This window comes from Hemibagrus wyckioides, unplaced genomic scaffold, assembly GCF_019097595.1.
Source record: "Hemibagrus wyckioides isolate EC202008001 unplaced genomic scaffold, SWU_Hwy_1.0 Contig10, whole genome shotgun sequence".
NCBI lineage: Eukaryota > Metazoa > Chordata > Actinopteri > Siluriformes > Bagridae > Hemibagrus > Hemibagrus wyckioides.
The window spans coordinates 394,284-405,133 of NW_026690770.1; the positions used below are offsets into that span (position 1 = coordinate 394,284).

Here is a 10,850-nt window from a genome sequence, read left to right on the forward strand (position 1 = left end):
TCACACTGTAACACACACTGCACTGTTATACATGATCACACTGTAATATACTGTGCCATGTCTACTGTGTATACTCTATAATAATGTATCATATGTCATTACCATACTGTTTATCCAAGTATATGTTTAGATTGCAATTTAGACTGTACAGGCTGATTACAGACTATATATAGAAGTATTTAAATTTGTACATTACATATTCTACTGCAATGTCTGGAGCTGTACTCAAGAATTTCACTCACTTCTACATGTGTGGATTGTGATGTGACAATAAAGTGATTTGATCTGATCTGAGTTAAAACTACAGACAGCTGTTTACAGACACCAAACTCCTGAAATATCACCTGTGTGCTGTTTATTTTGTGGGCATGTACTCCAATAATACAGCATAAATATTTTAGTTTGTAGTGTTTCAATTAGAACTCCATCACCATATCATACAAAAATATTAATGAACATAATTTATTTAGAGTAAGCGCTCTGTGTGCTGCCATTGTCCAGTATAAAGTCCACTATGATTAACTCATGTTAATAATAAGAATATGAACAATAAAATAATTACAACACAGGACAGCTGTTCTAACTGTTAGATAAGCTTTATTTCAACTCCACTGATCAAAATGTTTGCTTACAGTTGCCCTTTAGTCCTACTGCCAACACGATTTTTCCATTTTCAGACAGTTCACATTTATCTATGACAAGAAGCAAGATATGCCACAAATGATCTAAAAGCACACCATCAGACTGAGCTTTGTCCAGCAACTTCCATGTACATTAGTGTCTTAAAAATCAATTTTAGACACAGCAGTATGTCAGAGCTTGAGATGCATTTCCTCAAAACACCTGGAATCAGTTATAAATGTTGCCTGCACAGACAAAACAAGGACATTTTAAGACACATTGAGGCCATTTCTGTCAAAAATGAACACACTTAAATTAATACACTAGCCTTCAAAATAAGGGATGTACAAAACAGAAAAGAAATATATAAAAGGTGGACACCTTATAGCCTTGCTAAGGCCATAATATATATAGTGGGGTCCAAATGCCATTTTTTTTTATTTAATACATTAATTTGTTTTACAGATTATATTATTTGACAACAACCTGAAGTCAAATCTTTGAAATTTATGCTTTCTGAGTTTCTAGCATTTAGCATGTTGCCTTTTTTGCTTTAAATGAGTGTGTGCATGTGAGCTGCATGGACACCACAAGTTTATGCAAAACCTTACAAGTCATTTTAGATCAAATGCATCAGTGTGTCACTTGAACACATGCTTCAGTAAAAAAGATCAGACATGAGGAAAATCTGACCTTTAAATAGACACCTAGAAAGAGTACAGAATCTTAAATTAACTATTGTTTACTTTCTATATTTTAAATAGGAAAAAGTGCAGTTGAAGAAAAATCCCAGATTATTAATGTGGTCCCAGAATTTGTTGTTTTACCCGAGTTGGTTTCTTCAAGTCTTTTGTTTTGCGGTGATTGAATGAATCTGACATTTGACAAATTCAGACTTTCAGCATGTGAAATGTTAATAAACAAAAAAACCTGTGAGGGTGGACTAATGTAAATTTTGTTTGTCCAAAATTAAGAGATGACTAGAGCACAAGCCTCCATTTAAGAATATTGAGGATTAATATTATTATAATTATTATATATATTATAAAATTGTCGTCTAGATACTTGTCATGAAAACCAGTCGGGAGTTTGTGAGAATGATGTCTAATGTCACGCGCTTTGGTGCCTTTTTGTAACATTGCTAATGAATAAATAGCATATTTTATACGCCAATCGCGTTAGCAGCTAATCGCTAATGCTAATCGCTAGCTTGGTCTGTGCCATTACTAAGCCTGTGATTGGCACAAATAATTGATAAGTGGTATTGGAAAAAGAATTGGTTTTGAATTAAAATGAATTAACCACAACTTATTGGAAGCCGTACGAGATATTGGGCTACTTTTCTTGCCGAAAGCCCGGTGAGTGTATAGCATGTTCACCTTTAGCTCGTAGCTGTGGCTAATATGCTAACAAGAAATGACACCACACTTGATATTGTTGTCTAGATACTTGTCATGAAAACCAGTCGGGAGTTTGTGAGAATGATGTCTAATGTCACGCGCTTTGATGCCTTTTTGTAACATTGCTAATGAATAAATGACATATTCTACGCGCCAATCGCGTTAGCTCTAGCAGCTAATGCTAATCGCTAATGCCAATAGCTAGCTTGGTCCTGCTGACTGAAACTTTCTGTTGGTGTTGACTTGTTAGTTCAATTATTATCTTGATGTGTGGTTTGCGGGCATTCCAGTTTCGGGGTGCAGCTAAATATATATATATTTTTCTTTTTTTACTTTTGGGTACTGATGGACAGACAAGCAGAGAGTCGAACTGCTTCTTCTTCTCTTGTTTAATGGTGAATAACTCCTTAGGATCATTATCGCCACCTACTGTACTGGATGTGAAGTAAGTTGACATAGGTGATGAGTCTGAAATTTGAGAAGGGGATATTTTGGTGGATGTTCCGTTTTCCTTCCAATCTATGGCGCACTCAGTTCACATGCTCATGCTAGCGCTGCGTGTTTAGCTCCTCTAACACTCACCATTAGCTCTTCATGCCCCAGATTAGGTAGAATACATATATATAGGTAGGTAGATAGGTAGAATATATATATATAGTGCTTAATTTGTAATTGAATAATTTCCGGAACAAAACCAGCAGTCTCTCACCGCTGTGACCGACACCAACCACACAACTTAAGTTTTCCCGGAACATGACGTCACTAAACTGTGGTAGCGCAATTATAAACATTAACTTCTTCTTTCGGCTTTACCCTTCAGGGGTCGCCACAGCGAATCATCTCTCTCCACCTATCCCTATCTTCTGCATCCTCAACACTTACACCCACTAGCTTCATATCCTCATTTATTACATCCATATACCTCCTCTTTGGCCTTCCTCTTTTCCTCCTGCCTGGCAGCGCCATGTCCAACATTCTCCTACCAATATACTCACTCTCCCTCCTCTGGACATGTCCAAACCATCTTAACCTGGCCTCTCTAACTTTGTCCCCCAAACGTCCAACATGAGCTGTCCCTCTGATGTACTCATTCCTAATCCTGTCCAACTTTGTCACTCCCAAAGAGCATGAAGCCATACTGCTGCTCACAAATTTCCACTACCTTCCTTAACCTAGCTTCCACTACTCTTTCCCATAGATCCTTGTATGGCTCATCAACTTTATCCCCCTATAGTTGCTGCAACTCTGCACATCATCCTTATTCTTAAAGATCGGCACTAATACCCTTCTCCATTCCTCAGGCATCTTCTCACTCTCTAAAACCCTGTTAAACAACAGTAACAAAGTTAAAATTCCACTGCTGCCTCTCCTAGACACTTCTAGACCTCCACCGGAATGTCGTCAGGACCAACTGCCTTTCCACTTTTCATCCTCTTCAAAGCATTCCTGACTGCATCCTTTCTAATCTTATCTACTTTCTGTTACACAGAGTTCACCCCTTCAACTCTTTGTTCCCTCTCATTTTCCTTATTCATCAGTTCTTCAAAGTACTCCTTCCATCTCCTCCGTACACTCTCCTCACTTGTGAGCACCTTTCCATCTCTATCCTTAATAACTCTAACTTGCTGCACATCCTCCCCATCTCGAATCCTCTGCCTAGCTAACCTGTACAAGTCCTTCTCTCCATCTCTAGTGTCTAACCTAGTGTACAACTCGTCATACGCCTTCTGCTTGGCCTTAAACACCTCCCTCTTCACTTTGCGCTGTAACTCCTTGTATTCCTGTCTATTCTCTTCAGTCCTGTCCATGTCCCACTTCTTCTTGGCTAACCTCTTCCTCTGAATACTATCCTGAACTTCCTCATTCCACCACCAAGTCTCCTTATCTTCCTTCCTCCTTCCAGATGACACACCCAGCACCTTTCTTCCTGTCTCCCTGATCACTTCTGCTGTAGTTTCCCAGTCATCTGGCAGCACTACCTGACCACCCAGAGCCTGCCTCAACTTCTGTCTAAATTCCTCACAACATTCCTCCTTTTTCAGCTTCCACCACTTGGTTTTCTTCTCTGTCTCTATCTTTGACCTCTTCTTACAGACCTTCAAAGTCGTCCTACACACCACCATCCTATGCTGTCTGGCTACACTCTCTCCCACTACCACTTTACAGTCACTAATCTCTTTCAGATTGCCTCTTCTACATAGGATGTAGTCTACCTGTGTGCTCCTACCTCCACTCCTGTAAGTCACTCTATGCTCCTCCCTCTTCTGAAAATAAGTGTTAACCACAGCCATGTCCATCCTCCTAGCAAAGTCCACTACCATCTGTCCTCCAAGGTTCCTTTCCTTAACTCCAAACTTGCCCATCACCTCCTCATCACCTGTGTTCCCCTCACCAACATGTCCATTAAAATCTGCTCCTATCACCACTCTCTCACCCGTGGGAATAGTCTCTATCACCTCATCTAATTCACTCCAGAATCTCTCTTTCTCCTCTAACTCACAACCTACCTGTGGGGCATAACCACTAACAACATTCAGCATCACCCCTTCAATCTCTAACTTCAGACTCATCACCCTGTCTGACACTCTCTTCACCTCCAGAACATTCCTCACAAACTCCTCCTTCAGGATCACACCTACCCCATTTCTCTTACTATCCATACCATAAAATCCTGCTCCTATACTACGAGCCTTGCTACCCTTCCACCTGGTCTCCTGTACACACAGTATATCCACCTTCCTTCTGTCCATCATATCAGCCAGATCTCTACCTTTCCCTGTCATAGTGCCAACATTCAGAGTTCCTAATCTCAGTCCTACACTCTTACCTTTCCTCTTCTCTCTCTGTCTGCACACTCTCCTCCCTCCTCTACTTCTTCGACCAACAGTAGCCCAATTTCCACCAGCACCCTGTAGGTCAATGGCGCTGATGGCGGTCGTTGTTAACCTGGTTTTACACTAAATCATACTTTGCCTTGTGATTCTCCAGCTAGAGCGCTAACAGACTTTAGCCAATTTTTACCGATTTAAATGACACTGTAATAGTTGGACTAATCATATCTACAGCTTATCATATTCTCAAGCTCTAGAGAACCTGTCTATTTGTTGTAATTATTACAAAATTAATTGGTAAATATAATATAAATATAATGTTTAGCCTAATGTTAGTTAAGCTGCTAGCGAACTTGGCTGTTGGTTTAAATGACACTAAAATCCTGAACCGAGTTGATGAGCTTGAACAAGGAGAATTTCATTTATTTCTACAATATAATATTCATTATTAAAAAGTGAAAAATTAAAAAGTCTAATCAGTAGACTACTGATTAATCAGCTCTCCTAAAGAGCTTGGTTACAGGTGTATGTTATCTACCTAGAGAACTTCACTAATCATTTTATTTACACAATATCATAGTGAGTATAAAGCTAGTTAGCTTGATGAACTCAGTTTTAATAATTACACAGTATAATATTTGTATAGATTTGGGTGGTGGACAGGGGCAGGAGGTTTTAGAGAGTTACATCTCTTCTTTCTTAGCTGCCATCTTTCAGAAAGAGGGGTGACTGACATCGGCCTGAAGGTGCCCGCTCTCCGTGAGGCATTCGCTGTGAGTAAAACCTTTCTTCAGCTGCTGTTATTGCGCAGGTAAAGTCCACTCTTCTTTAATGTATATTGTGTGCTGTCTTATATTCAGACTCTGCTTGCCAGCATCCACAACCAGGACTTCTTGTTCGTGGTGGGAAAAAGGATTGTCATGCGACTGGCAGCAGCTAACAACCAGGTGACTTCAGAATGATGAAAGACTGTTTGATTTTTGTGATGAAAATCCTTTCAGTTACTCAGTCATAGCCAAAGTTAGTTACAGAGATTTTTTTGTTTGTTTGAACAGGATGTAGTTGGTGTGCTGTTGGCCTACGAGGCCCTGATTCGATTCCTGAGGACGTCTTCCAATCAGGAATCGATTAAAGCAGACCTCAGCTCCTGTGTAAGCTAACAAACGCCTGTGTGAAATGGCAGATGTTTAAACATAACAGATTTTGCTAATAAAGAAAACAGGAGTCCAATATGTAAAGCTAATTTATTTTTGTAATTTTTCTGCTCTGTGCAGGATCACCACTACAACTTCCTGGATGTTTTTTATGAGCTGATTCTCTTCGGCTGCTTTATAAATGGCTCAAAACCTCAGCCAGTAAGTGTCTTATCAGGAGATTTCTAGGCAATGTTTGAGTTTCAGAACATGGTCTATTTGATCCCCTTTTCCTTTTTCCATATTTTTAAAACCTGATAAGACATGGCATTAATGAAGCTTGTCTTTCTTTCCAAAAGTTTAAGGGAGGATTCTTGGAGCGCCTGCTTGCGCTCTTCAGCATGTGGGACGTGGACGTGTGGGAGCCTGCAGCAGAGCTGTACTTCACAGTGCTTATTGTAAGTGTTGAATATCTTCTGATGCCACGATACACAAATTCTCGGGATTGTATCTTAAACTCAGTGACACTATGTTGGATGTGTGTGTCATTTGTCAATAGGATTACCTTACAGAGCTTGTTGAAGTACTGTTCACTCAGCCTCTGGAGCTGACCAGTGACCCAGCAGCCTTAGCCACCACAGTTCAGCGACTCCTCAAGCTGCACGTCCAGCTGATGATGGACATTTTGGAGGAGCTCTGAGCAATGTCTTTCCCCTTACCCACTTCATCTTTTCTTCCACTTCATTTCATGTTCTTTTCTCTCACTTCTTTTTCCTACATTGCTCAGACTCCACATGTAAGTATGAATTAATTTTATTTCTATTTTTGATTAAATTAATATTTTAAAAATCTCTTCTCCTTTTTTACAGGTTTGTACAGTGAACCCCAGGACCTGAAGAAGGGCTTAGCCCTTAAGATCATTCTTCCCTTATTAATCTATCCCTTTTTAATCAGTCCCTCTGTTCCTATCCCTCTCCCCCTATTCCCATAAGTTATTATTATAGATAATATATAGATAAATAGAATTGTTTATGAATAAACTTATTTGTATAATGATTATATACTTTACCATTTTATGATATTACCTTCATCTCGATTTATCACTTCAATGTGGAGATCCTTTCTTTTCTGCCATTGTGTTTCTGTCTTTCTGTTATATACGTAATGTCATATACACATATGCTATAATGTTATTTGTTATTTTTCCACGTTTTAGTAAACCATTTAAAAGTTGTGAAATTCTTTAAAAATGATCTGTATATGAGTGAAACATTCTGTTTGTGTTTAAAGGAAAATTTTATACATATACTGATGACTAAAAATAATCAGAATGAGGCTCTAATAGGAACAAATATAAATATTTATTTAAGTAATCATAGTAATGTAAATAATAGGATAAAGCCTTCAACCCTCCCTTTGCTTAGTGCCAAGCTGTTCCCCACCCCTTCTACATGAGGTATCATGCTGACCAGAGTAGGGGTCAGTCTACTGATCATGATTTTTGACTCAGTGGTAAACACAAGTCTCTTTCTGTTCCCATCCTTTCCTGTCTTCTCTACAGCCATGTAAGTTAAATGCTCTATCTCTCTCTCACTCTCCCTCATTGCCAAAGCAGAAAAATATATACTACAAAGTATAATTCATCACCTGCTACATTAATCACACAAAATACATTGAAATGTGAATTAAATTAAATTATAGGTTTGTGTGATTTTGTGTTCAAAATGTTTGACATTGATTTTCACAGATCTAATTGGTACTGCAGCCGCACCCTCATTGCCTGACACCCCAACTTCCTGGCCTGCCCTTTAGATACACCTCTACTGTTTAGTTTGTGTAATACTTTATAATCTGTGTAATACTCTGTAATCTGTACAGATTGATTAGTTGGCATGTCATGCTAAGGAGGAGTCTTCATCTTACAGTGCAGTCCAAACCCTGAAGAAATAAAACCAGGGGCAACAATCACTTCTGTATTATGTGGAAGAAACTCTTACTCAGATCATAAAAAGGAAATGTTTGTGACATGTAATCCATGTAAGTATCCATGTTTAACGTAATGGATATTCTCCAGCCAGCAGTTACTGCTCATTGAAATTAAAACAGAATCCGGAGTGGGTGGAATAATCAACCCATTTGCTCATATTTCTTAAACCACATCCATAACCAAACCAATAATTCCATCTAAAACTCTATCTATCCATCTATCTATCCATCCATCCATCTATCTATCCATCTATCCATCCATCTATCTATCCATCTATCTCCAAGTAGCTATCTTATTCCTTAGAATTCACCTCATCTAAAGGCAAAAGAAAAGTAATTCCCAAATGAATTGTGTATCTGTAAAAAGGTATAAGTCTTTCCTTTCCCTTTCTATACATCTCATACTAAATTAACTTAAAAGCTCTCAGATAAACACTTTTTCACTTTCTGCAATTTTCATTACAGCAGGTCTGAGGTCTTGAGGAACCATCCCACCCCCGTACCACAGTGTTGCTGTAATTATAAAAAATCTAATAATGTTTTCTATTACATTTTCTTCACTTTCAAGGGCATTTGCTCACAGCAAATGTATCCCCAAATCAAACTTAAATATAGTGCTTGGCTTCAACAGCTTTACTTTTGGCAGCAGAACGTCCAGCTGAACGATGATGGTCCATTTAACAAGCATACCTGAATGCAACATGTCTTCTAGTCTTTCAGCAGGAACTGAATTGTTAACTTTAGTAGTTGTGAATGTTGCAACCTTAAAATATACAAGCCTGACATTAAAATAAATAATGAGTTCATTAAAATAAAAGTAAAAAATGATCAGGCAGTTACAGAACCATATGTGTTTAACCCTCAGACAGATATTATGGACTCATTACATTGAGAAGGATACCAAAGAGCTGTACCACTCCCTCACTCATGCTGTTTAGGAGCCAAGGGAAGCACCAATTCTGTTTTTGGTGCTAGCCATGGACCTGATGCAGCAAACCCTTTTTGCTTTAGAAAGAGCTGAGTCCGGACTAAAATATGTTGCAGAGCTCCAAATCATGTCCCTGGTCTCCAGGGTGACACTATATGAGCTGACACAAAGTCATACTTGCAAGACCCAAAGGTTAAGGATGAAGTCCTGTTAGAGAAAGTGACTGAACACAGTAAAACACACAAGCATGATACACTGATGGACAAGGTGGACCAAGGCATCAAAGCTATATCTATCTATATCTATCTCTCATCTATCTCTCTCTCTCTCTCTCATTATATATATATATATATATATGATATGCTATGGTGCTATGTGGTAAGGTGCTATGTGGTATAGAAGTGTACTATAGTGTTATATAGTATAGTGTAGTATAGTGTGGTAAAGTATAGCGTAGAATATTATATCGTAATATAGTGCAGTATCTATTTTATTTTATTTTATTCATATTTTATATTTATAAACAAGATCTGCTATGAACCCTCTGGTTTTGGTAGAAGTAAATGTTGCTGAGACAAAAGTGTTCAGCAATGATAGATTAAAATGCTTAAAAAAACGATTAAAAAAGTTTTCATCATTATTATTTAAGTATAGTTTAGTGTTATATTGTATTGTAGTGTAGCAGTGAAGTATAGTATACTTTAATACAGTATAATAGTGGGTGTAGTATGGAATAGTGTAGTATGGTATTTTGACATAGTGTTCTAGTATATTTCTGAAATATTTATTATGCGTTAAAAGTCATTGTATATTTCTTTTATTGCTAAATTGATCTTAATTCATTTTATTTCGGCTTTGTGTATATGTTTGATTGGGGGACTACAGTAATGCTGATAAAGAAACCGCCTGCTGTAACACAAAAATTCCCTTATGGGATCAATAAAGTCCGTCCGTCCGTCTATCCATCCATCCATCTATACTCACACGAGTATCTGTCTGTCTATCCATCTATCCTCACTAGTATCTGTCCGTCTATCCGTCTATCCTCACTAGTATATTTTTATTTTATTTTTATTAGATTATAAGATTTATTAGATGATTATAGTAGTAGATTTAAATGTTCTTGGAAATAAATAAACATACACAAAGTTGATTTTGAAAATTTAATGAAAATACAAATGAGGTAAAATAAAATCAGGTCTAATATTATTTACAATAATGTCAGTGTAAGTGATTATTATTTACAATAATGTCAGTGAATAATGAAGTGAATTACAATAAAGGTTTAATATTAAGAATAAGAATAAGAATAATACGAATAAGAATTAAAAATATAATAATAACAATAATATAACAATATAACAATAAGAAGAGGAATAAAAAAATAACAATAATAGTAATAATAAAAAGAAGAAGAATGATGGGGTTTATAAATTCTTCCTCTTATTCTTCTTCTTTCTCTTCCGGTTTCCATCTCTAAAAGTCCTCTTGAAGACAGAAGTCAGAAATTCATTTTATTTCCTGTGTTCACTGTGATGTGATGTAATGATCCATTTAAATATGAATCAATATCAGAAACATAATCATACACTATCTTTAACATGTAATATTTAGCATGCAGAATATTGTTATTGTTGTGTGTTTGCTTTTTGTTGTGTTTCGGACCTGAAGTGGAGCTGGAACTCTGATTTCTGAGACACTTGTGTCAACAGCTGTGTCCTTACGGACAGCTGTCTCCACGGCTTCCAGAGTTTCCTCTGGGGCAGCTGTCTCAGTAGCTTCCACCCTGTCATCTGAGGCCGTTGTCTCCACTGCTTCCACATGTCCCTCTGAGACCGGTGTCTCCACTACTTCCACAGTTTCCACCGAGGAAGCTGTCTCCACAGCTTCCACAGTTCCCTCTGAGGCAGCTGTCTTCACAGCTTCCTCAGAGTCCTCTGGGCCAGCTGTT

At 37.8% G+C, this 10,850-nt stretch overlaps 1 protein-coding gene across 1 annotated transcript; it reads left to right on the forward strand.

Moving 5' to 3' along the window:
- The first annotated feature begins 2,390 nt into the window (after positions 1 to 2,390).
- LOC131349731 (uncharacterized) lies at positions 2,391 to 7,041 on the forward strand. The gene is made up of 7 exons (XM_058385305.1): positions 2,391 to 2,466; positions 5,556 to 5,625; positions 5,713 to 5,799; positions 5,908 to 6,003; positions 6,127 to 6,207; positions 6,345 to 6,443; positions 6,545 to 7,041. Exons 1-7 carry the CDS (start codon positions 2,414 to 2,416, stop codon positions 6,683 to 6,685), a joined length of 627 nt encoding a protein of 208 aa, XP_058241288.1. The 5' UTR covers positions 2,391 to 2,413; the 3' UTR covers positions 6,686 to 7,041.
- Positions 7,042 to 10,850: the final 3,809 nt, after the last annotated feature.

Coding starts and splice junctions, on each gene's coding strand:
- LOC131349731 (XM_058385305.1), top strand. CDS start 2,414: ATGGTGAATAACTCCTTAGGATCATTATCGCCACCTACTGTACTGGAT. Junction 5,800..5,907: donor TGGCAGCAGCTAACAACCAG/GTGACTTCAGAA, acceptor TTGTTTGAACAG/GATGTAGTTGGTGTGCTGTT. Junction 6,208..6,344: donor ATGGCTCAAAACCTCAGCCA/GTAAGTGTCTTA, acceptor TCTTTCCAAAAG/TTTAAGGGAGGATTCTTGGA.